The 26,046-nt window shown below is 46.9% G+C and overlaps 7 protein-coding genes across 8 annotated transcripts; 3 read left to right on the top strand and 4 right to left on the bottom strand.

The window, feature by feature from the left end:
• The first annotated feature begins 9,727 nt into the window (after positions 1-9,727).
• LOC131888645 (chloride channel CLIC-like protein 1) lies at positions 9,728-11,745 on the top strand. Its single transcript, XM_059237551.1, has one exon. The coding sequence runs from the start codon at positions 9,762-9,764 to the stop codon at positions 11,661-11,663; it is 1,902 nt and encodes a 633-aa protein (XP_059093534.1). The 5' UTR covers positions 9,728-9,761; the 3' UTR covers positions 11,664-11,745.
• Positions 11,746-11,750: 5 nt separating this feature from the next.
• Positions 11,751-13,340, bottom strand: LOC131888647 (actin-related protein 2-like). The gene has a single exon (XM_059237553.1). It carries the CDS (start codon positions 13,202-13,204, stop codon positions 12,017-12,019), a length of 1,188 nt encoding a protein of 395 aa, XP_059093536.1. The 5' UTR covers positions 13,205-13,340; the 3' UTR covers positions 11,751-12,016.
• A 953-nt stretch (positions 13,341-14,293) lies between these two features.
• LOC131888649 (ubiquitin-conjugating enzyme E2 L3-like) lies at positions 14,294-15,628 on the top strand. The gene is made up of 2 exons (XM_059237555.1): positions 14,294-14,478; positions 14,714-15,628. Exon 2 carries the CDS (start codon positions 14,763-14,765, stop codon positions 15,225-15,227), a length of 465 nt encoding a protein of 154 aa, XP_059093538.1. The 5' UTR covers positions 14,294-14,478; positions 14,714-14,762; the 3' UTR covers positions 15,228-15,628.
• On the bottom strand, positions 15,612-16,240 carry LOC131889251 (dihydrofolate reductase-like). The gene is made up of 2 exons (XM_059238320.1): positions 15,962-16,240; positions 15,612-15,890 (listed from the first exon to the last, which is right to left on the bottom strand). The coding sequence occupies exons 1-2, from the start codon at positions 16,238-16,240 to the stop codon at positions 15,612-15,614; spliced, it is 558 nt and encodes a 185-aa protein (XP_059094303.1).
• On the bottom strand, positions 16,145-22,680 carry LOC131888644 (bifunctional 3'-5' exonuclease/ATP-dependent helicase WRN-like). Of its 2 annotated transcripts, XR_009374139.1 has the most exons (7): positions 22,326-22,680; positions 22,095-22,264; positions 21,742-22,036; positions 21,259-21,606; positions 21,082-21,187; positions 19,443-21,003; positions 16,145-16,284 (listed from the first exon to the last, which is right to left on the bottom strand). XR_009374139.1 is itself a non-coding variant. In XM_059237549.1 (6 exons), the coding sequence occupies exons 1-6, from the start codon at positions 22,590-22,592 to the stop codon at positions 19,547-19,549; spliced, it is 2,643 nt and encodes an 880-aa protein (XP_059093532.1). In that variant the 5' UTR covers positions 22,593-22,680; the 3' UTR covers positions 19,426-19,546. The 2 variants fall into 2 exon arrangements, 1 of the variants encoding a protein (XP_059093532.1); XM_059237549.1 differs by lacking the exon at positions 16,145-16,284 and having other exon boundaries at positions 19,426-21,003.
• LOC131889250 (zinc finger protein 182-like) lies at positions 16,796-18,058 on the bottom strand. Its single transcript, XM_059238319.1, has one exon. The coding sequence runs from the start codon at positions 18,056-18,058 to the stop codon at positions 16,796-16,798; it is 1,263 nt and encodes a 420-aa protein (XP_059094302.1).
• A 359-nt stretch (positions 22,681-23,039) lies between the features above and the next one.
• LOC131888648 (small ribosomal subunit protein uS11m-like) lies at positions 23,040-23,945 on the top strand. Its single transcript, XM_059237554.1, has one exon. The coding sequence runs from the start codon at positions 23,123-23,125 to the stop codon at positions 23,768-23,770; it is 648 nt and encodes a 215-aa protein (XP_059093537.1). The 5' UTR covers positions 23,040-23,122; the 3' UTR covers positions 23,771-23,945.
• The last annotated feature ends 2,101 nt before the right edge of the window (positions 23,946-26,046 follow it).

Raw genomic sequence — 26,046 nt, 5'->3', positions numbered from 1 at the left:
ATAGGGAAGTAGCTGCCTATCTTATCTGCGGAAAAGCCACAGAGTCGCTAAATTTCGCAACTCATTTTTTTCAAAAGCTCACTAATGCCCAAAATTTACGCAGTGGCGCCGAAGGCTAAAAGACAGCACTTACAATTTGCCAGAGCGGAACTTATAGGACTGCTCATGGGCCGTGAATCTGGTCATTACCTCCAAAAACGCCTTCAATCGAGGGAGATCAAACAAAAACAGATCGTCTATTTTACGGATTCCCTTTAAACTTGCAACGAACTCAACGAGGAAAAGGCACTGTAAAGTTGGGAGGAGCGCCGCATTGAAAAAATCTTAGGAGAAGACCAAACATCAGAGATCAATTTTGCCCAGGCAAGCTCAACCGGCTTGATTTGCCGAGACGAGGGTGCAGCCTCATGGAGCTAAAAGACAAATTTGATTTTTGGTCCCAAAGGTCCTGATTTTTCTCACAAAACCAAGAAAGGAATGGCCGGTGCAGCAGTGGTGGCCAGCACAATTATTAAGTCCACAGGGAGGCAGTGTGATATACCGATTCCGGACCAGTTCCCTTATTTGGCAAACTGTTCGCAAGAAGTCGACTTGTACTTTTACCCAAGATAGAAGGATCAAGGACAATCAAAAGGCAATGTGGAAAAACGTTGCCAGCAGCCCGCAAATTGGCGTTCTAGATACACTGGTAGAAAATTGCGAGTCAATGGTTAAAGATCGTGAAAGTGTTGGTCCGCATCCGATTGCTATTCCAAAGAATTGGGAAGAGAAGTGGGTCAAAGCAAACCCCCAACTCAAACGTCAAATACTTGAGTAACGAAGATGTATCTGGGCGGAGGACAATTCTAGTTCGTCATGAGCAGAAAAGAACGCTGTCAAAGGAGATTGAATTCCTGAAGCAGCAAAACGAAGATCAGCCTAATTTGCTTCCAAAAGGTTCAATCTGAAGAATCTTCCTGTATTTTGGGACGCAAAACAAGAAGTAATCAAAATGGAAACCGAGACTGCATTTATCGTCTTCCTATAACTCATGAGTTTTGCAAACCCAATGATTTTTACCAAAAGGATTGTGGCCGAAAGGAAAATATTACACCTCCATCATTCAAGGATGCATATCAGTCACACGCCAGACGTTTAATATATTGAGACAAAAAAAATTGGGTAGTTGGCGGATTTGGTTATGTGAAGAGCATCGTCAAGAAAGGTGCAAGACCCCCCGACTGTCGCTACATCAAAATTCAATTCGCCAAAAATTCCCCGTTGCCAGCTTCGTGCGTTTAGACAACCCATAAACCATGGGTTAAACGTGGGGTGGATTACACGGGTCCATATACTTGTAAACACGATTGCTTATCCAGAGTTGAAATGCGAAAGTCAAAGACTGATATTGCTTTTTAACACTTGACGCTGATGAACACACAAAATCATGTTAAAATCCGCGGAGCATTGACAAATGAAACGCCGTGCGTCCATCCAAAGACTTTCAAGAAATGGTTGGTCCTATTTACCTGTTTACACACGCAGGGTCGATCCACGTTGAAACCGTAAACTCTTTTGTTCGACGCAAGATTTTCCTGGACGCGTTTCGCCGGTTTTATTAGCCGATGTGGGAAAGCCTTCAGTAAATCTATTCTGACAATGCAAAATACTTTCAAGGCCGCCGGATTGAGCCTGTGTGAATGGGCTGACCCGCATCGATTAGGACCTTGGTAGACTCGATGCAAAGACCTTGTTCGCTCACCGCTCCACCTGAGAACTGAGTGCGGCCTTAAAAGCAACGTCTTAGGCGGAGAATGAACGGCTCAAGGCTGGTCCAAATGGCCTTGCTGAGCACAATTCGGCCAAACAAATGGAGTGTTTATCGTGGGGGGTGAGCCTTTCAGGGCCACTCAACGGACCCTCGGGTGCCAAGGGATTGAGCCAGACTCTTGAATGGCCCATTTGTGTAAGGAGCGGACGACACGCCCGTGGGATTGGCTGGCTTTGCGCCGCCCATGATGGAGAAAATGGACTGATGGAATGAGGAATAAATGCCAAATGCAGACCAGATGATAAGGTCGATGATCAAGGCAATTACAATTGAAAAGATTTATGGAACGTTTTCAAGTGGGTGATGTATGGGTATTGTATGTGTGTGTGGGTCTGTGTGTTTACTGTGCACGTAGGCGATGTGTCCTTCTAATGGGCGCCAGCTGAATTCTTTTTGAGCTCGGATTTGGAGGCTCAATTGGCCCCAGGTTTTGTTACATCTGCCCCACATCCCATAAATCTGCACATGGCCTACAAATGTGAGTTCATCTGGTCGAGGATGGAGAAGGGGATCGGATGGGCAAGTTCGTAAAACCGAGGGATTATGGATAATATGAAACCATCATTCTGTTGTCTTGGCCACCATTTCTGGATCTGTTCATGAATGAATGGACCAATGAGAGGATGGGCAATGTACGGCTGATTTGGAGTTTTCATGCGCAGTATGCGCTGTTCTACGACGTAAAGCTATATTGCGCCTCCAGGCCGATCGAATTCCGCTTGGCCAATTGCGACGCAGTACAAATAGCGTGGATCGATCGTTACTAGGCCCCTTATTGAGCTAGGTCATGTCCATTTTCATGTCAGTTGAAAATGAATCTATAAAGTTGGCCTTAAGCAGATTTGGACGCACGGGGGATTAAACATGACCCAGTTCCTTGGCCACGCTTCTTCCAATTCATGGAGCACCTTTATTATTACTCATCCAAGCTGTTGAACGTATCAAACGAATACAATGGCGCGAAGGCTTCTAATTATTTTATTGCCTTAGACAATATTAGGAGTTTTACACCACACCCATATTTGGTCCCCGTGTCATATTGTGATATTCTTAGGAGCCAATCGAGGATCCAAAACGTAAACTCTCTGACCAGGAACTCGACGTTCCCCTTTGGATTATTGGACATGTTCGCTACAACAGGAACCCGCTTAATCATGTACGAAACCTAATCTACAGAAAATAAAGCTTCTTTTTCCGGCCAGTTCAGTCGGAGAGACAACCTCATGCGAACGAAGCTGTGTGTTATTTTTATGTCTAGACTTCTAAATTCAGGTAGCTGAAAACTTATAAAGGTTATATTATTCTGCTAAATCGTATACGAGAGAGTTTAGGGGAGTCGCATACCATGGTCCTTCGAGTCGGATGAATGCCGTGGCTATTGCGTCATCCTCCTGAAAGATTTGATGTTGAAGATTCTTAGTAGATTTCATTGCCAGGAATTAGTCCTTATAACGAATTGATCGAACCCTCGTGCTGGTGGCCACTGCTGATCTCCTACGGAGGATTCAAGGCCTTTGGGTTTGCTCCTCGAGTATCGGCCGGCTGGTCCCCACGGAGGACCCGACGATATCTCTGAGCACACTCGTTGATCGGATTCAGAATGCTGTTTCCAACATTGATCTAGTGACTCAACTAAGGTTGGGATTGCTTGCTAGTACCAACCCGAAGAGGTTCAGGGTTTGGGTTGCCTGTATTGAGCGAATGGCCTGTCGAAACGTTTGAGATTGCTAATGGATCGTTCTAACGATTCCAGGGACCTACGTTGCCCCACGAGAGCCATCCACCATCTTTGACGCGATGGAAAACAATCGACAGGATCACGAAGTCCTCGCGGATGAGGTCTTACGCCCAAGCCGTTACGCCGCACGAAGCAGATTTCGGCCATCACGGCCGAATTGGAGATCGTCAGAGACTCGTGGTATGAGGTCATTAAAAGCGAACACCGACTAGCCAAGCGCCACAGTCAAGGCCCTCTTTGCCCTGAAGCTGCAAGGAGTTGCGAATCCATTCCCCATCGTCGTGCGGCCGAGAGCGCTTCAAGGAGGAAAACGGATTTCTTGACGAGGACCCTGGATAACCTGGACACGATTCATGGGCATACTCGAGTCGAAAGAGATGGAAGATCCCTCTGCACGGATCGAATTTTTCCAGGCCCAAGAATGGCCAACTTGATTCGGCAAATTCTAGTCATTTGGAGAGTGGGGGATTTTATGGACATAAGGTCTCTGTAATGACCTACGTCCTAAATAACGTTGCCGATGAAAGGGTGGATTAGATCAGGGGCAATTTCGCTCTTAGGCTTGCATTTAGAGTATGCCGCGGATCAGGTTCAATTTTGACTTGGAGCGAATAATTCCTTCATTTGACAGAAACGCAACTGTAATTACCAGGACGTGACATTGTTTCCCTGGCAAGCCAAGTCTTTGATACCCAGGATACGTGTCACCATTCATGATGAATTTCAAAAGTATTCTGCCTATGTTATGGTACAACAAAAACGAAATGGGATGAGAATCTGTTACAAAAGAGTGAAAGACGAAGAGGGGCGGAAATGTCTGACCCAGTGGCTCAACAAGCCTTGGAGCTCATTCAAGAAAATGGATTGATCAATCCATTGTTGAAAGGTTTCCTTTCCGAGGTGGACTAGGGCCCCATCGTACTTCTGACTATCTTCTCTGATGCCAGCACGGCGGGAATGGGAGTAGCTGCCTATCTTATCTGCGGAAAAAGCCACAGAGTCGCTAAATTCGCAACTCATTTTTTCAAAAAGCTCACTAATGCCAAAAATTTACGCAGTGGCGCCGAGGCTAAGGACGCACTTACAATTGCCAGAGCGGAACTTATAGGACTTGCTCATGGCCGTGAATCTGGGTCATTCCTCAAAACGCCTTCAATCGAGAGATCAACCAAAAAACAGATCGTCTATTTTACGGATTCCCTTTTAAAACTTGCAACGAACTCAACGAGGAAAGGGCACTGTAAAGTCTGGGAGGAGCGCCGCATGAAAAAATCTTAGAGAAGACCCAAACATTCAGAGATCAGATTTTGCCCAGCAAGCTCAACCCGGCTGATTTGCCGAGCGAGGGTGTGCAGCCTCATGGAGCTAAAAGAACAAATTTGATTTTTGGTCCAAAGGTCCTTGATTTTCTCACAAAACCAAAAAGGAATGGCCGGTGCAAGCAGTGGTGGCCAGCCAATTTATTAAGCCACAGGGAGGCAGTGATAATACGATCCGGACCAGTTCCCTCTATTTGGCAACCTGTTCGCAAGAAGTCGACTTGTACTTTACCCAGATGAGAAGGATCAAAGGACAATCAAAAGGCAATGTGGAAAAACGTGCAGCAGCCCGCAATTGGGCTTCTTAGATACACTGGTAGAAAATTGCGAGTCATGGTTAAAGATCGTGAAAGTGTTGGTCCGCATCCGATTGCTATTCCAAAGAATTGGGAGAGAAGTGGGTCAAAGCAACCCCCAACTCAAACGTCAAATACTTGAGTAACGAAGATGTATCTTGGCGGAGACAATTCTAGTTCGTCATGAGCAAGAAAGAACGCTGTCAAAGGAGATTGAATTCCTGAAGCAGCAAAACGAAGATCAGCCTAATTGGCTTCCAAAAGGTTCAATCCTAAAAAATCTTCCTGTATTTTGGGACGCAAAAACAAGAAGTAATCAAAATGGAAACGAGACTGCATTTATCGTCTTCCTTAACTCATGAGTTTGCCAAACCAATGATTTTACCAAAAGGTTGGTGGCCGAAAGGAAATATTACACCTCCATCATTCAAGGATGCATATCAGTCAACGCCAGACGTTTAATATATTGAGACAAAAAATTGGGTAGTTGCGGATTTGGTTATGTGAAGAGCATCGTCAGAAAGTGCAAGACCCCCCGATGTCGCTACATCAAATTCAATTCGCCAAAAATGTCCCCGTTGCCAGCTTTGCGTTTAGACAACCCAAAACCATGGGTAAACGTGGGGGTGGATTTACCAGGGTCCATTACTTGTAAACACGATTGCTATCCAGAGTTGAATGCGAAAGTCAAGACTGATATTGCTTTTAAACACTTGACGCATGAACAACAAATCTGTAAAAATCCGGGAGCTTGAAAATGCGTGCGTCCATCCAAAGACTTTCAAGATATGGTTGGTCCTATTTACCTGTTTACACACCAGTCGATCCACGTTGAAACCGTAAACTCTGTTCGACGCAAGATTTTCTGGACGCGTTTCGCCGGTTTATTAGCCGATGTGGGAAGCCTTCAGTAATCTATTCTGACAATGCAAAATACTTCAAGAGCAGCCGATCGTCACTTTGAAGACTGGCGAAAAAACGTTGATTTCAACCAACTCTCAGCACAAAGATTCCATGGGGAGGCAGCCATTAAATGGATCTATAGCACTCCAGAGGCCCCCTGGACCAATGGTGTTACGGAAAGGATGATTGGAGTGCTCAAACGGGCAGCTCAGAATGATGCTACAAAAAGAGCTCCTAACTCTGAGATCCCTTCAGACTGTTTTGGGAGAATTGACGTGCATTATTAATGACAGACCCCTCGGAGTGACGGATAATGATCCATCTCAATGGACTGTCGTGACACCAAATCTTTTAGTGTATCATAGGCAGATGAACGAGTTTGTAACAGCCACATAGATAATGGACGAGGCAATTTCTTGCACCTATATGCCGCAAGAAAACGGGTACTGAACAATTGTGGGATCAACGGGAAAAACAGTACGTAGAAGAGCTTAGTGTTAATAGAAAGTGGACAAATTGCGCTCCTGTGAACTTAAATCGGGGGACGTGGTCATCCTCAAGAAAGATTCAAATTTGAAAAACTCGTGGAGCCTCGCTAAATCAGACTATCCAAAAGAATAAAGAGAACGTTGTCGTTGCAATCACGGTTCGCAAGCCCAACGGCCAAATCCTTGAAAGAACGGTTCGCCAAGTTGCGCTACTGGAGCCTGATTGCACAGAAGAAAACTGAGCCCAATTCCCCACAAAGGATTGGAAATGACGGAAGCCAAGATGAGACGAAGACGGACCCAGATTTTGGAGGCCTACCGGATTTGGTGTTCCAACCTCCTCGTCGAAGCCGACCCTGCCGGGAGCTTTGACGGAAGAGGGCGACGTTGATCCGGGAACGCAAGTGTTCATGATTGCCGATCCTGCTCCTCCAACCTTGAGAGACAATGAGTCCAAAACAGATGCCACGGGTATCGTCTACTCAAGGTTTGAAGAGAAAGAGACAACACAGAGGTTCTATAAGACTTAATGAGATGGAGGATAAATAACTAAAAAAAAACCAATGCATCTATTTGGCAGCCACTCAAACAAAAACAAATTCCACCTCCAGTCATGCCTCTTCCAATGACGCATACAAAAATTACAGTCCACTATATCGAAAGCAAAAAAAAACAAACCATGACAGAACTATGCATGAGGGTTCGAAGATTTACAACCTTTCAAAACTATTGACCTTGGAGTTTTACAAACTCTTGGACAATGACCCGGGTAATGGTGACATTTCCTTTTTTTTACACACTACCTTTTGCACTTTGGTCTAATGAGCACTGTGGACAAGACCAGAGATTCTAGTTCGATCATAGTACATAGGGTAAGTTAGTCATGTCCTGCCAACTTTAACCCGCTAGTAAACTACCGCAAAAATATTGCTATGAACTACACCTTTTCAAAAGGGCTCCACAAATTGGTTGTGCAAGATATACAACCCGCTTGAGCAAAACGGCTTGGGTTATGGCCATGCCTAAATATAAAGAAAAAGCAAGCATCGTTGATTTTTCTTGGGGGTATGTCATAATTGTGATATCTTAGGAGCCAATCGAGGATCAACCAACGTAACTCTCTGACGGATCCGACGTTCCCCTTTCGGATTATGGACATGTTCGTACAACAGGGAACCCGCTTAATCATGTCACGAAACCTATCTACAGAATAAAAGCTTCCTTTTCCGGCCAGTCAGTCGAGAGACAACCTCATGCGAACCAGCTGTGTGTTATTTTATGTCTAGACTTCTAAAATCAAGGTGAGAACTATAAGGTTATATTATTCTTGCTAAATCGTTAACGAGAGAGTTTAGGGGAGTCGCAACATCCCGATCTTTAAGTGCCGGTATTATTGCCAAGTGATTGCCAGTTGCGTTGGACCCAGATCACTCCGTTACATGCTCTAAAAAATTAATGCATCCCCGTTCATCCATGACTTCCATGCAATCAGTATATCCACGCTTCGCTTACCAAGCCCTATACTTTTGTAACCATAATGATGCCTCTCAAACATGGCAAAAATATAATTTGAATAATTCATTCTAGAACCAAAATGCACGGTATTAGCAATCAAATAACAAAAGCTATTTCACTCCATTTATAGTCTAAAATTTCGAGAACCCCAAAACTAGATGCAACTCGGTAATGCTGCCAAATTTCTGGGGCGCGCTTGTTTCTGTTTTGAGCGGCTCTGGACGGATTTTCAAATCTCTAACCAAGCTGGGTTTCTGTTAGTTTGGGGCGAGTCCTTTGATTTCTGGCCATTTTGTCGGACTCTCGTCTTTTCCTGACTCAAGGCCAATTAAAAGACTCATCTACTTTTGACAAAGCTAAACAATCATCCTTCAAGGGCTGCTTTCTTTAATGGTCAATTCATGACGAAGACAATCCGGTTTTCGGACGAAATTCAAAGACAGCCAACAGTCCGGATTCGAGCCGTTTTGAAAAGACTCGAGTCTGGTCTAGCATGGGACTAATCATTCAGCACTATCAAACGCAACCTAATGGATATAGTAACTATATAATTTTAATAGAGTCGTTCTTGGCACTGGCTAGGCACCCTAACAACAACTCTGATGGAGTCAGATGGCTCACGGACGATAAACGTTGTTCTCCACCGATTAGTTGGCGGTGCTCATTTTTAAATTTGTGACCAACTGTTAGAAAGGTTTGGAGAGAGACCTTAAAGGCTGTTAATATCGTGTTAGGTCAGGTTGGGTTAGGTTAGCTTGATAGGGTTGGGTTTAGTTTAAAAAAGTAGCACCGCCAACTAATTGGTGGGGAATAACGTTTACCCTCACGGACACCGTGGCCTTTTTGGCATATTTACCCCAATAGGGCATGTCAAGTAAAGGAAATTCAAGGAAAAAATGTGGGCCAGCACCGTGTTTTGGGCATTTTGGAGAGGGAGAACTAAGACAAACATCACAATCAACTCGCACCATCTGCCCCTTGAATTTTCAATGATTGAGTGATTTTGAGTGAGCTGTGTCATCAAAACCAACAAAATGACCATGTTTGGTGTTTGTTTATCAGTGAACGCACTATCAAATTGGGCTCAATACCACAATGATATTTGCTTAGACAAGCAGGTAAAATAATATATTCATCCAAATTCAATGCATGCACAGTGCGGTTTGGCTGGGCATGTTGTCTTGATTTTACTCCATGGAATAACGTCAGTTGTTCATCAACGCGTTCACTTGACAAGCCCTATAAATCTGTGTTTGTGGGATTGTTTTGGCTCGACTGGTCTTTCGAATGGGTCATGCTCATGCTCGGGGGGGTGTTGTTCACCCCTTTGCACTTGAGCGCCCCCCTTCTGACTTACGTAGGGATGTGTCAGGGTTTGGGCTGTGGCATGAGTCATTTGTACTAGTGTTGAAATAGGCGGAGCTGTTTATACAAAAAAACTAGTCAAAAAACCAAAGGATAGTGCTAGACACGATTGAAAAGATAAAACTTTCAGCTCGCTTTGACGCAGAAGTTCAATTGTTGGAGGAAAAAGCTTTGTCATTTTTACGTTTGCCACATCCCTACACATCCGAAAGATGCGCTTGGGCACTAAGGGGTACAAAAACCCAAACAAACTGATGCTGTGATCCTGTCTATTGTGGCCTTGGTGCGGCTTCTTCCTGGTGGTGTGGGCCAAAGGACTGTCAGTCTATGTGTCAAATTTCAAAACTAACCAACGAGAAACGACAATCGCCCAGACAAGCGATTGGATACCGATTCTTGGGCGGAATCCTTTGCCTCCAGCCATCCAGCCACAGCAGCCTCAAAAGGGGGGGTCAGGTCGGTGGGGTCATGATGCGGTTACTGCTCATCTGGGGCGGGTGGAGCTGGCTGGGCTGCTGGTCCGTCGTGGCCTCGGACAGGCCGCCTTACGCCTCGCCCTTGGATCAGCCCCCGGATACTGCCCATTGGATCAACCCGCATGACATGGGTGGCAAGCCCTTAGCTCCCTCCCAAATGCTAGCGCAAGCCAGTCGAGCCTCCAAGCACGCCCCCCCGCCCACCTCGCCCCCGTCCGCTTCGATTTTAGTCAAATTGGCGGCTTGCTCGGATTGTGCGCAAGTGGCGCAATCACTGGAGGCGTGCCAGAGCCAACTAGCCGCCGCCACTGGCCCGGCCGGGGCTGACAGTCGGGCCGGGTCGGACCCGCGCCCTCCCGGCTGTGATCGGCCCTTCTTGGAGCGATATGTCCGATTTGTGCTGCGCACATTCCGCGCTTATGAAGGCGGTATCTTGCAATCCGAGCGATTGCGGTACCGCGTCCAAGTGGGGTTCGCCCAAAGCGACCTCCAAGACCTGCAGACCTTTGTCCAAGGTCATGCCCGCGTCACTCTGTCCGATGTGGACCGCATTCTGAGCGATATGTTTGTGCGGGTGGTCTCAGTTCAGGCCCACGATCCTCCGGATCCGGCTGACCCGCCTCCCCCGGACTACACGCGTTGGCTTCTGGCCTATGTCCCGAGTCAGCCGGATCTGTTCTGGCTCTTGGTGTGCGCCTTGACCGTCCTGGTCTGGTACCTGATCATTCGCGGCTCATCGGGACGGCGGGTCTTTGGCATCATTTTCGGCGTGTCGACCCTCTGGCACGGCACGTTTCTGTATAAGCGAGCCGTGGCCAAGAAGATGGCCGATATCTCGGACATGCCTCACGTGCCTCCGGAATGCTTCCCCAGTCAGATGGGCTGGACTAGTTTCCTCGTCCAGACCCTGTTCTCGAGCTCGAGTCGGAAGTGTCTCGAATATCACGAAGCGCTCATGATCGATCCGCTGCTGGAAGTGTCGCCCATCATGGCCGTGGTCGAGACCTTCACCCGCATGGTCCTGCACCCCTTGGAGCACTTGGGTTTGAATCTGAGCAAATTCTTCCGCAGTCTGAGCTCGGAACTGAGTTGGACCGCATCGCCCTTCGTCATGGGCTTCATGTTCTTGTTCATCATCCTGATGTGCATCATGATGTTTGGTTATCGATTTCGATTGCCCTTTTTCCTGGGTGCCCTCGAACCCCACCATGCCGGTCCACAGGCCACGCCCAAATCGGCCTCCATGGAGATCCAGGCGTTGAAGCAAGAGATTCAGCTGCTCAAACAACTCAATGAGAATGCCATGCTCTACCAAAAGCCGGCCGCCACCCTTCAACGTGTTCCCAGTGCATTGGAACCCAGTCGGGACTGTCACCCGCGCTTGCAAGAATTGCCCCGGAGTCATTCGGTGGCGGGTCGGTTGCCCGTGGAGTCCGAGGCCGACGAGTATAAGATTCTGAGCCCGCCGCCAAAGTCTCACCCGGATTCCCTGCGCAAATCGCCCAAGAAAAAGCTAGTGGCCAAGGGCGATGTGACCAGTCCCCAAGACACGGATTTCGAGTGGGTCACTGAGCAGGATAGCGATGAGGGCGAGGACGATAAACCTGCGCCTGACCCGGTCCATCCGGACCCGATGGAGGTGAAGTCAAAGCTGGATTTCGAGGCTTTGAATGACGTGGGCATTCGCAACCAAGAGTACTTGAAGAAGATTGAAGAAATCTTCGAGGAACCCCCGCAAGTCGACGAGTATTAAACCCTACTTTCCAAAGGCATTATATACACATATACACACGCATAACATTGTTGTTTTATCTCCCAATAAATGGACGACTCCACCAGATGATGTCATATGTCAAACGTAAGTTATAAACGTAACTAGTGTATTCGCCGCGATAGGTTTATGCCACAGACCGAGACAATCAGAAGATCAAGCGAAACGATAGAAAATAGCGATGGGTACACGTCGTTAAATAAAGCCAGTGTAAGAAATCATAGTGAATAAATGAATGAATGGACGACCCTCATCCTGGTCAGGTCTCTCGGTCCATTCCCGAGTAAATCACAGTTAACCCGAATGGGAAGGAAATCGCGACCAGAGCTCCCCCCTTAAGCCGTGGCCTGCGGACCCAGCTTCTTTAACACATTCAAGCCCGTCTCCTCGTACTCGGCCTTGCTCATCCAGAACTCCTGCCGGTCCTTCATGACATTGGCCAGAACGGCTCCGCCGATGAAGACCATGTCCTTGCGTCGGGGTGGGTCCTCGATTCGGATCTTAAACTTGGCGAACCGCTCCGTATCGCCTTTGAGGACGCGCTCCAGATACAATTGGCGGATTTCCCGCTCCAATCGGGAGGGTAATCCGGGGTACATGGTGGACCCGCCGGAGAGCACGATGTGCTTGTATAAATCTTGTCGGATGTCCATTTCCGCGGCCTGGATGGCGCTGAACACGGACTCGGCCATGCCCTGGCCTTCCACGTTGATCAAATGGGGCTGGAAGAGGGCCTCGGAGGCTTCGAAGCGCTCCCCACCCACTTTGATCACGCGACCATCGGGCAATGTGTAGGGCTCAACCAGGAACGTGGTCTCTTGGGCCAGTTTCTGCTCGGTGACCACGTCGTAGCCCACGTAGCACAACTTCTCCTTCATCATCCGGACGGTTTCGAAATCGGCCGTGTGATTGAAGGCGTAACCGCGCAACAAGAGCAGCTTAATCAAGTAGCGTGTGATATCGCGTCCGGCGATATCCAATCGTCGCGTCAAATGCGGTAAGGCAAACCCTTCGTACACGGGACAGATGTGGGTGACGCCATCCCCGCTATCCACCACCACGCCCGTCAACAAGCCCTGGGCGTACAGGGTCAACACGGCTTGGATGGCGATATTCGTGCCGTAGAAGCCGTACTTTTCGAACATGACCTCGATCATCTTCTCGCGATTGCGGGTGGGGTTCAAGGGCGGTTCGGTGAGCAGGACCTTGCACTCGTGCGGGTTCACATTGAGCTTCTCGGGTCCAAATGTGTAGTCCCAGACGTGACACATGTCCTCCCAATTGCGGACCATGCCGTTTTCCATGGGGTAGTTCACCTCGAGCATGGAGCGGAGGGTGGACGCGTCATCGCCCACCATCAGGTCCTTGACCTCGATGTCGTCGATGCGGTTGGCCGCTCGGATGATAGGCCGACCCACCAGCGAAGGGAAGATGTGGGCGGGGAAGTTGGAGCCGGCATAGCCGCACTTGACGAAGCCCGTGCCGTTATCGCACACTAAAACCTTGCGCCCTTCGGCGTCCATGATGAAGCGCTGGGGGGCGACCGAGCTCAACTGAAGCCAGGGGCGGGCCTGGAAGACGGATGGGAGGGATGAGGGGGCGTGTTATCTCTAGCCTCCACTGGGTTGACAGCACTCACTCACTTCCTGCCCGGCGATAGGCTGGCGCGGACAAATGCCCAGTTTAGGTCAGATTGGCCAGAATTTTGAGTCAAATATGTCAATGTTTTATGTCAGAGTTTCTAGCTGGCCATGATTTACCATGCACGACGGGTAGGTGTGACGGTATAGAGATTGAATAAAAGGATTATGGGGGCATGGCTGTTTCATGATGAGCAGTCCTGTGCAATTGAATTCGAAATTGATGGTGTCCAAGATGACAGCATTGGTCGTGATCGGGAAAAATTGTGCCCGAATCACCGTGCAGTTTTTTCGCACCCTGTCCCCTTAGATAGAACCGGTTCCCAATACTTCGATCATACTTCTCCTTTGTTCCTTGAGTTCAGGTCAACCAAACCTCTTTACCAGTTTTTTTTCCCTATAATGATGCCCATCCTTCCGAGGGATTCATCGTCTCATTTTCATGACATATCTTGCACCGGCCTCTTGTCTGCCAACGGTCTCAAGAAGTCCGTTCTGGCAGGCCTGAAGTCCGTGGGTTGATAACCGAGCCCAGAGGAGGCCTAATCAGACCAGCGAGCCCATCGATATAAAATCCCTGTGGCGTTGAGCTACCACCATGGCATCCTCTCAATGGTCAAGAAATCCTCACCATCACACCCATTACAATAAATGAAATAAAGTCATTATTAAATCCTCCTACCCCGATTCAACCCCAATCCAGCAGCCCTGACTCGGGCTCTGGCCTGAAATGGTGCCTTTCACACCGGGTTTCCTCTGGCCTGATTCAGCCCAAGAATGAAGCCGTCACGGCCAGTGAAGAGCCATTTAGGGACGCCAAACTGCTAGTTTCCTCTGGCACTTTTATATCGAACGCCTACTCTCGTCTCAACCCAATAACACCCGTTGATTCTCTCTTAGGCCTAAATCCTGATATTGAAGTACGACCATCTTCTGGCAGTTTGTTCTGTCATGCTTGACCCGATGTTTGGGTGAGTCATTTGGATTCTCAGCATTTCTTGGGTCATTTGTGTTGGTCACCCTCAAGATAAAGAAGGGCCAATTTCTCGTGGAAAGGACGAAACCCCGGATTTTCAACCTCCGATTAGCGGATCACCATCGCCCCCAGGAGACCCGTTGAGGCCCCGTCCACACTGACCGCTCTCATTCAAGCCAGCGTAAGTCAAGTTTTGCCTTGGATATGGCCTTTGTCCGTGTGAAAAACGGCCTTCATCATTGCCCCTTTTTTGTAATTCTGGCCTCCACTTGCTAACGCAGTGTCGCCAAAGTTGTTAGCGAGTAATCGCGGATTGGTTTGAATATTCAAAGAGTGGTTGAGCATGTTTGTCGGTCGGGATCGGTCCCTCCTGGGTCGGGTGTATGTATAATGAATGAGCTGTTTTTGCCTTTCAGACGACTTGTGTGTGGGGATTGAAGACTTGCTTTTGTTTTTGGGTGGGCCATGGCCGCGACTCGTCGCCTCCAGAAGGAGCTTCAGGACATCCGCAAGGCTGGACCTAAATCTTTTCGCGATATCCAGGTCGATGAGCAGAACATCCTGCAATGGCAAGGCTTGTTAGTCCCGGATAGTCCGCCCTATGCCAAAGGGGCGTTCAGGATCGACATTCAATTCCCGGCCGAGTACCCGTTCAAACCGCCCCGGATCGCCTTCAAGACCCGGATTTATCACCCGAATGTGGACGAAAAGGGCCAGGTGTGTCTGCCGATCGTGTCGGCTGAGAACTGGAAACCAGCCACCAAGACCGACCAAGTGATTCAAGCTTTGGTATCGCTCATCAATCAACCCGAACCCGACCATCCGCTTCGGGGCGATTTAGCTGAGGAATACGTCAAGGATCGCAAAAAGTTCATGAAGAACGCGGAGGATTTCACTAAAAAGTACAGCGAAAAACGACCCTCGGATTAATCGGCCCCTCATCATTGATCCAAAAATCCGTGTTTGCCAACGTTTTAGCCACACACACACACAAACATGAAGTACACCCTACCAACCGATGATTCCCAACCATAGCGCTAATATATACATACATAAGATACTATCTACGATTTCTAGCCACCACTAATTCGTTGTTGCACTGGGTTTTTGGGCCGATGATGGGTGTTTCCTTCGGCTTTTTCTCGCATATTCATTCGTTCTTATCATTGACCTTCTGACCGGGTCCAGCCAAGCTGTGGCCGAGAATTGTATCCGTCTGGTTTCAAGATGGGCGTCACTGGGGCGGATCGTGATGATGATGATAATCATCATGATTGTAATGATTGTCATTTTTAGAGAGATTATTTGAATAAATCACAATTCAGATCGTCGGCGTTGCAGCACCTTGTACACGTAAGCTACATCACCCTCGCGTTGGGGCGTATCGGGAACTGTCTCATCCGTGATGGATTCGTACTCGTCGGCATTGATCGCTGGGAAGAACGTGTCGCAATCAAATTTGCATTGAATATCCGTGAGGTAAATGCGATCCACCAATTGCTTCTCCATCGCCTCCAAGTACAAAGCATGTCCTCCAATGAGCCAAAAGGTTTCCAATTCGTCTCCCTTCGCTTTGAGCTTGGACAGTGCATCCTGAATGAAGTAGAGAGCGTTGGTTCGACAATGTTAACTTGATTATAATCGGCAATTAGGTCGGATCTTACGGAAAGGGACGAGCAAACCAGGGTATTGGGGTCGCTCAGAACCAAGTGATTCTGACGCGATAGAACCACATTGAATCGCTCTTTGAGAGGGCGAAACTTCTCTGGAATGGATTCCCAAGTCTTTCGACCCATGATGACGGCATTCATCTTTTGGGGATCTTGGGTGGCTTTGGTCATGCGGGCAAAATACTTGACTTCTTCTTTCAATCGCCAAGGCAGGCCTCCATTCAGGCCAATACCCATGCCTTCACAGGCAGCCACGATGAGGTAGAGCTTCATGACGATCGAGACAGCCCTAGGTGTGCTATTTGCGATGGGAAAAGCTAAAAAAATGAAGAGTTCAGTGTATGTACCTTGATAGGCTGGATGAACAAGATTTATTGCAAAGGCTGGGTTGGTGTATTCGTCCATTGTCAGGTCATGATGATAGTAAGGGTATACAATATCGTGATTGATGATGATGATAATAAGAATAATAATAATAATAATGATCGTCTTATCATTATCATTGTTAGAAAGGTTAGTAATTGTAAATTGACTTAGAACGTTAAGAGTTTGACAAGTCGCTTTGAGGGCTGCACGATCATTTTGGAAAAATATCGTTTATGAAAGCTGTACGTTTGGTTAACAGGGCATCATTGCTGATATGATTAGCATATGAGTATGTTTAGTTCTATTCTACTGGAAAACGATGAGAACAGGGATGAAAACCGCAGATATGATGAATGAACGATGGGACACTGGAAGATTCTCTTTTCTTTACGGCCTTTTGTCTCACTCTCATTGGGAAGAAACCATTTGCTCGAGATTGGCAACAAGTAGGTCCCATCCACGCTAACAAGTTCCATTGCTCGGGTTCTGTTGGGGGTGTTTCCGCGGGTTCTCGATCCCGTGGATCTGCTTCATGTGCACCACGACGTGATGGGCGTACCCGAACTTCTTGTCGCACTCAGGACAAGAATGGGTCTTCTCCTTCCAATGGACCACGCTCACGTGTTGTTTCAAAAGCCATTTCGAGGTGAATAACGAGCTGCATCCCGGAAAAGGACAGTTGGTCTTGTTGTGATTATCTTGGAGGTGCACTCGGTGATGATGCTCTCGCAAGCGATTCTTCCGTTTGAAAGCCTTGTTGCATTGTCCACAGGGATGAAGACGGACACTATTTTGAGACTTTTCTTGACGAAGGGGAACATGCGCGGGGGTTGTGGTACTACTGCCACTACTACCACCACTGGCACCTTGATTGATCATCCTCGAGGAGGGGTTGGTACCGGTGGCCAAGGGATCTGCGGCGGTGTCTCGGAGCTCTTCCTCGTGCACTCTGAGCTCGTGATCCCTCAGATTCTTGCTGTCCCCGAACACGCTCCCGCAAAAGGAGCAGATGAAGCCCTTGTCCAGTTCGTGGTACTTGCGGATATGACTCTTCAGATTGGTGTTAGCGGTGAAAGTTTTCTGGCAATATTTGCACACGTGGTGCACGAGATCTTTGGTTTTCTGACTCCGTCTCATTGCCGCGGGCAATTTGAGAACATCCCGAGAGATGCGCACCAAACGGTCCAGGTTGATGGAGATGGCGTGCTCCTGGGTGTTCTGAGATTCGGAGCCGTGGATCATTTTGAGAATATTCTGGATGAGGAGGTTCTTGTCGTTGACCTCGTCCAGTTCGTGCTCTCTTTCATTCGGGTGGAGATATAGCCAGAGTTGGCGGGCCAGGATGAGATCTTGGTGGTCGAACGCGGCCTTAATCCATTGATGAACCTCACTGAGGTCGGATTGAATGTGGAGGAAGAATTGGATGAGTCCGAGAATGGACTCTGGATCCGTTGAGGATGGCACCAGGCTTGGATGGGAAGACGGAGAAGAGGCGGAGGACGTCGACAACTCCGAGGCCACAATGGATACCGGTGAGATGGAAGGTGGAGGGGTCAGAAGATCGAAGGTCACAGTCTCCAGAGGCGTGACCGTGAAAGCGATCGGAGGAGCCTCAGCCTCGGCTTCGGCCTTGGCAGGTGCGGGCAGAATATGTTGAGCGGATTGAGGTCGCGTCACTTCATGAGTGAAGTCCTCGAGGATGGTGTGAAGATCGATGTCCTGCATTTTCTTTGAAGCCTCGTCTTTGAAAAACTGGACTTATTCAAAACTCAACCATCCATGTTGTATAATAATGCCCAAGAAGCTTTGGCGACGTGGTTGCACAATGCCGTGTTGCGTGTTGGATGTTTTGGGGAGTAGCGATGGCGGAAGTGATTCATCCGGACAACTGTTCACAGAAACGCGGTTCCTGACCTTTTGGAGCCATGGAACCACAGGGAACTAGGTTTTTCAAAGTCTTTGAAGGGTGATAAATAGATGGTCCATGGTGGTGGTGCCCTCAAATTGGACCATTACTCATGGTTATCACCACCCATCCTCGATCTCATTCCATTTCTCAGCCCCTGTCACTTGTAGCCAGTCTCAAGCACCCAAGAACCCTTCGCAGCCAGAGCCCACAACCCACAGATGCCGAAGAGAAGGGGGATCTTTCCTTCCTTGTCAACGAGCACTGGTACACTCCATCGCACTCCAATGATCTACCATTGGCTCCCGAGAGCCCGTGCCAAAGTTCAGGGCCAACCCGACAAACTACTGCGTGCGTTGGTCTACCATTCTTGGCTTTTTTTTTTCACATGACCCGGCACGATCCGAACTCCAACCAATCCATTCGCTCGAGAAGCGACTCTAGACTCTACCAAGAACCAAGAAAGAAGACGGAGGGTGGAGGAGTGGGCGATCAGGATGTTGGGAGGCGTCATGGATGGTTGTTAAAAAACGGAAGAGGGCGAGCGCTTTACTTCCGAAGAAGTCCTCCTTTTCGGCGCCTTTCCTTTCAGTTCTTGACAGGAGATCGGTCCTCTTTACCATGTCTCATCTAGCTTGAACTAGCAACCATGCCCTCCTCCCCCTTGGATATTGAAAAAAAAACTTGGAACCATGGCAATCAAGCTCAGAATTGGACGGCAAAGGGCAAAATGGCATCACTGCACTAGAGTGGTTTTATTCTCTTTCCTTCCAAGAACCAAATCCTACTTATGTTTCGAGCTCATCCAGGGAGCGTAATTACATACCCAAGGTGGTTGATTGGTCGTTAGTTGGATGATGATTCGATTTAAAGCTCCGATTTAGCCCTGCCCAGTGAAGATGACGAAGCAATTCAATCGTCTGAAGGGTCCAATCGGTCCAATGTCCGCGACTTTTTGAGTTGGATGTTGTTTTACTTTCAGGCTTGCCATGTTCTCGAAAAGATGACTGACTAGGTGGAATACTACTTTTCGCACCGTATGTGATTTGAGCAAGTGTAGAAGTAGCTTCTTGGTCTATCTAAATCTACCAAGATATCTTAGCAATCTGGCGTTTCAAAGCTTCAATCTTTTTTACATACTTGCTTGGCGGAACCTCATAGAGTCACGCCCAGCTGAGCACCATAATGATGATTCCAAGATACCTGTATTTGGCACTATCGGTCATGGCGTTTGATTTAGTTAATGGCTCCTGGTGTACATCAGACCGTCATGTTGAACACTCTTGAGATTCCTCAGGCGTGAATTTTCATCGAAAAATGCTGTTCTTTTTAAGCTTCTTGGACAAACTAGATTTATCAGCACTGCCCGATCGGCCCATCCAAGCGGGCAATTCTCTTGGCCGGGGTCCTTCTCCGTTTTTGCTCACTGCGCCGTGAAGTGTATTTGGCGCCAAATTTTCAATTGGCTTGGTGAGCTTCTTCAATTTCTCGTCCGACCATTGGACGATGTTATCCCGCACTTCATTCTCCGTCATTATCAGAGCGACAGTGATCTTGATTTCATCCCATCCCACAGTCAAATCTCTCTTGTCGCACTCTTCCTTGATTGGACCCAGCCTTAAAATGTTGGAAGCTATGGGTGGATCAAAGATGATTTGTTCGATTTTGGCGCGCATTCTCGGATCCAATCCTAGTTTGTCTATGTTCACCGGAAGTCTAGCTTTAATAGCTTCGCTCAAATGGTTGGCAATGGTGGAGGGTTTGAGACCTCTTTGAGCCGCTACAGCCTCAAGGCTGCCCAGTTCTTGAAAGAGTGTATAGCTTGTTTGCTGTGTTTCGTTGAGGGAACTCTCGTCAATATTAATCACATTGACTTCATTGTCCATTGGAAGAGCCTTCAAAGTGCACCATGATGTTATCTCGTCCACAAAGTCTTGTCCAAATTTTTCGACTTTAGCTCTTGGAATGCCTAATCTTTCCATGTTGGCCACTGATGAAGGGCGAATTAAGGATAATTGTTGGAGGATCTCTTCAGGTAGGACCATATATGGGGCCAACCCTAGTTTGTTGGCCAATGTAGAGCGACGACGGGCTAGCTTCATGTGAATATCTTCGATCTTGGACGACGATTCGTTGGATTTTGATCGCCAATCCTCGGATGATACTTGAGATGGATAAGCATTTTTGAAATCTGGCTGCTTCTGTTTCATATCAGGGGTTTGAAGCTCTTTTGTTGGGATCTGCTTGAACTGAGACGTAGAATCCCGGAGGAATTTTGATCCTTTGCCCGTGATGTGGCAGGTACTAACTTTGAATTGACCTCCGACCACAGCCTTTTGACCTATGTAACCCTGGGCTGTTAAGCTGCGACCCAAGGCCATCCAGAAGGTTTTGGCCTTGCTCTTACCCTTCCCAAATATTGGTAACTGAGTTAGATACTGCTTCACGGTCTTGTCTGAGACCCCTTTGAGAACTGCACAAGGGATCCCAAGCCCATACACACCACCACATTGCCTAACCGACTCCAAAATCAATCGAGCATCCTCGGAGAAGTCCACTAATTCATCTTCTTGATTGGCGCAAGCTTGATCTCTTGGCGTGCTTAAAAGAGATTGAGTGCAATTATCGCAACATTTTGTGGATCTGACTTTGTCCAAGGTCTGTCCAAAATGAGCGAGAATATCTGCTCGACGGCAAGATTTCTTTTTGCCCAGAAACACTTCCATTTGATGGACCAAATCCATTCGGTTTTGAAGCCAAACCTCTGTAAAACAGAACGTGAGAAACAAAATAAGTGTTCCAATTCTTGAGCGGAAGTTGGTTGGCATTTGTAGAATGTTACCATTTTTTATGTCTAGTAGAAGATGTCGATGGGTGACAAAATCGCTTGTTCCATAAAATACCATGACCGAAGCTGGTTGGCCATCGCGACCCGCTCGGCCCATTTCCTTTAATTTAGCATTAAAAAATTCGCATTTTGAACAAATCAACCCAACCAACATGACAGAATTCCTCGTACCTGATAATAAGATTCCATGTCCCTGGGGGCTCCATAATGGATGACCCGCCTTACGTCTGGCTTGTTGATTCCCATGCCAAAGGCTACTGAACACACGATGGCATCACATTGATCCCGAATAAATTCTTTATGGCTGGTCTCTCGCTTCTTTAAGGACAATCCGGCGTGATACGATCGGACGTTCAACCCTTGCTTGGCAAGAACATCCGTAATATTGTCCACCTCTTTCCTGGTCGGACAATAAATAATGGTTGAGCCTTTTATGGATCGCGTACCCGTAGCTTCGTCGTAGCTGGAGATGATATTCAAGTCGTTCCAAGGGCTCGTTTTTGGTCGTATCTCAATATACTGCATTCATCCAATATGAGAAAAACAAACGTTTATCAATTTGAATTGTACCTCACTCTTGTTACTAATATTTCAGAAAGTAATGGGAACTGATGAGCGAAAGGCGAAAAGACACGATGAGATATTGGGCCTTACCAGATTAGGGCGATCGAAGGAGGTTTTCACGACTTGGCAACGCTTCAGTTTGAGCGATTTTTCCATATCTTGGATGACCTGGTCGGTGGCTGTGGCCGTGAGGGCTAAAATAGGCGTGGTGGGAAATTTATCCCGAAGGCGATAGAGATGTCGGTAGGAAGAGCGAAAGTCATGACCCCATTGAGACACACAATGAGCCTCGTCAATGGCAATCAGACAGAGACTCTGGACTGAGAACAGATTCTCGATCATATCCCCGGATTTGTCCACAAACTCGGGGGTCAAATAAACGACCCTACGGGATGTCCAGACTTTTTGGAGTTGACCAAGCCATAAAAGCAACCCTTCATTACCTGTACTGATTGGCCTTGATACCGTCATAAATGTCCGACTTGTTGGTTTGTGAGCCTCCCAAATAAGTAGCAGGAATGTTGGCCACCTCCAGGGCCATCACTTGGTCTTCCATCAACGCGATCAACGGTGAAATCACCAAGGCCGTTTTGTTTAGAAACACGGGTGGAAACTAGAATACCAACACCCATGAGAACATATCCAGACATCCATTAGCTTCCAAGTCATGGTACCTGATAGCAAAGTGATTTGCCGTAGCCCGTGGCCATGACCACACATTGGTCTTGAGCTTCTTCCAACACAGATCGGATGATCTGCCATTGCAAATCCTTGAAACGCGAATGTCCAAAATTCTGGCGCAAAACCTTCAAGTGCTCGGCCTGAGGAGAAGAAGGCGTCTGAGATACCGCCTTCAAGAGTAATGCCTCCTCGGCCTTTTCGCATTCCATCAAAAGGGCCTCATCTGCCCAATCGTCGTCCTCGAACACACTGTCATCCATAACGAGAATGTCAAATATTGCCCCCAAAAGTAGGGTCGTTAGTAAAGATTGATTTGCACTTGAAACTTCAACACTCCGCGAGAAGGGTGCCGAGAAGGATTATCCCGAAAAATGACACATATCGACGATAACCAAGATGGTCGTCAATTCATCGAAATAATTATGTTTGATGTGTTGATAACATCATGAATCTCGTATATTTCAATCGTTGTGGTATGGACATCATGGTTAAGCCTAAATCAAGTAACTGATACCAATTAGCAAAGGGCCAGGACCAATCGATTCACGAAACCAAGGGATTCAACCGATTCAACCCCCTTTCAGCCCTTTCATATTTTCTATAAAACCATTTCACCCACCAACTAAACCTTCACATATCCAAATGGCGTTTCATTTGACCCAAACCTGTTACGTTCATTGTCCGCACATTGTTTGACGACACCCTCTCCATGTGACCTTTGTTGTCAAACATTCAACGAAATGGGATCCTGATTGAAGACAAATCTTGGACCAAGCAAGAATCCAGCACAATGCTCAGTAGCCTCCGTCTCAGGCTGACCGGCCTGGTCCCGCCCTCGCTCGCCAGCCGCTCGTTAAGCGCTAGTCCCGCTTGGGCGGCGCGTGACCGCTTCATTCCGGGCAAAACGCATGGCATGAGCACAACCGATTTACGAGGACCCACCATTGACGAGTCTGATCATGCTAGTATCAATATTGATGCGCTAGCTCGTGACATGGGTGAGGATGGTTCGGTGGGGATTGAACGCCCGTTTGAGCGCCATCCTAATGGCGATATGGCCGAGCGTGTGTTCTATGGGGTCAAGTTCAAAGACATGCCGTACGTGCAGGTGTTGTGTGCGCCGAATAGCACTCGCTTTTGGTTACGGGACATCAGTCATAAGAAGCTATTGTACGTGACTCCCGTGCGATTGGGGTTCTTGAACGCCAAAAGGCGGAGCAATGTGGCGGCTCAAGCCGCGGGGCTCTCGTTGGGTCAACAGATCCGAAATCTAAATATCAAGGCGGTTAGAGTCAAGATTGACGGCTTTAATAATGGTCGAGTGGCTGGACTCAAAGGGATCCTGCAAGCGGGAATTCATATTGTGTCGGTGACTGATAATTCGTACGTGGATTGGGGATGGCGGAAGCGAGCCAAGAAACCCAAGAGACGAAATTAATTTGTTATGTAATACAGGTGTTGAAAGTCTCAATACATTGTTTGGTTCTGAGGTTTCTATCGGTTTTACAGCCATGGAGGAAACCCAGCCGAGTTTGGTAAAGTGGGATCTCATACCTTCCAATGTCACCTTGGTTCTGAATTTTGGGAATAAATGATAATTGTCCTCATTGTGACTGTCGTTTATGTCATTATTAACATACGAAAAAGTGTGTGCCTGATTATATTCAGACAGGGCAAAGAATTGAAAGGATTTAACTTCAATCCTCTTTGTAAAGATTTTTGGCGAACACCGTATCCTAACGAACTAGATATGTTACAAGCCTTTTTTTCATAAATATTATCTATAGTAACCAAGCCAACTCAAGCCCCTAGAAAAAACCAAACCAAACTAATCCTATCAATAATAGTCTTTATTCAAAAATCAAATGATAGAAAGGGTTCAGATTAAAAATCTATTTGTATGCTCTATTCTGCATTCAGAAATCTATTCTGATTCCCGTAATGGAAACATGCAAGCTTGAAAAGCACCATCTAACGCATTTTTTTTGCTTTCGAATTTTGATGAAAAGCTTGCCTGACTTAAAATATGCTACTGTATCAGCATTTACATATTCCCTGCGAATATTTGTGGGAAACAAATCAAAAATTGTAGCGACCTGCGGTCAGTCTCTTAAGAAGAATAAATTACACAATGCATTAAAAGGATAATTTTCGACATCCTCATTCCAAGTCTGAACACATCACGACCATCAAGGTCGCCACCAATTCTTCTATTTACGTATAACATACTAATAAACATCGCCATGATTGAATAACAACGAAAATCTTGCACCATGATTTCTCAAAATCTCAAAAATTGCAAAAAACTCTTCTCAAACAATAAGGTTTACCTCTACTTCTGCAGCTGATGGAAGGCAAGATATACTTCTGATCCTGATTTCGTGTAATGCTCCTCTTTTGAAGACATTTTTTTTTCAACTCTTCCCCTAATCATCATTTTTGTGCCGTTTTTCCGTCACGTTTTTGTCCGAGACCTATTCACTAACAAGGATTCTGCATTTTATCTTTGTAAAATAGTTAATTAAATCCCCAAGTCAATCAAAATATTGGCTAGACTTGATCCATAAACACAAGAAGCACAATGTCAACATTTGGTCTCGGATTAGACACGACTCAGCCCCTGGCACTGAGCTTGATTAAGTAGGGAACAGGGACCTTAGACACGCTTTGAGATGTGAAAGGAAACAGAATTTGTGATTTTGGTGGCAGTTTCCTTGCTAAATTGATCGAGTGCTTGAAATGTGGCCATTAAAGCATAGTTTTAAATTAGGACATTTTATACATTGTATCACCACGATTTGAATTATCGAAAATTTGCCAATGGGGTATAATTTTGCTCCCAGGAACTTATTGCTATCTGTTTGTCCGTATGCCTTGTTGTTGGTTAAGTTCTAGCTGATGTCACTAGAATACGCTTCCTTAGCCCAATCTAGGTCCCCTTGACCCTTGGGGGGTTAAATAAGATTTAACGTAAAGAGTACAAAAGAGTTTCATGAGATACCTATATTGACGGGATGTCGAAATTAAGCTATTTGGAACGCCTCGAATCATTGGGATTACACAGTATTCAGCTTAGGTAGGTATGAACGTTACCTAATCCTGTATGTGTTTAAATGTCTTCATTCCCTTTGTTATAACCCGGGAATACGACCTAGCGTTAGCGAGAGACGAGGCTTTTCATGTGAAATGCGTCATAAAATCAATCCCTTGGATAAAAAGATTTTGACGGCTTAAAATCTTCTTGTCTTAAACCGGGCACGATATTTGCATAACGTGCTGCCTTGCTCTCTTAGACGATCCTCTGCATTAGATGACCTATTGTTAAGTTTTCAAAGAGATTTAGATCGGTTTTTGTTAACGATCCCAGACCAGCCTTTCGTTCAAGGTTGCCCTAGAGCGGCTAATTCAAACAGTTTGCACGACCAAACATTTTATAAATTATGACGCACCAATACTTACAGGGAATTTCATTCCCTTGCATCGGCTACAAACCTGAGAATCATGGAGAGAACAAATCATGAGGTCTCAATACGATCAAATTTCCTCCGTCACGAAGCGTCAGCCAACTGCCTACAAGTGAAAAACTAACGTTGCCACTATTTTTGTGACTTTAATCTCCACCTCATGTGCTGGATTTAAATACGTTGCCATTCGGCACTTATTTCATCATCCTGGGTCGGCCTTTTCCCCATTGATCCATCCAAGGCCGTTCTG

This window comes from Tigriopus californicus, chromosome 10 (genome assembly GCF_007210705.1).
Source record: "Tigriopus californicus strain San Diego chromosome 10, Tcal_SD_v2.1, whole genome shotgun sequence".
In the NCBI taxonomy this organism is placed as follows: Eukaryota; Metazoa; Arthropoda; class Copepoda; order Harpacticoida; family Harpacticidae; genus Tigriopus; species Tigriopus californicus.
This window is presented reverse-complemented; position numbering and strand designations above follow the sequence as displayed.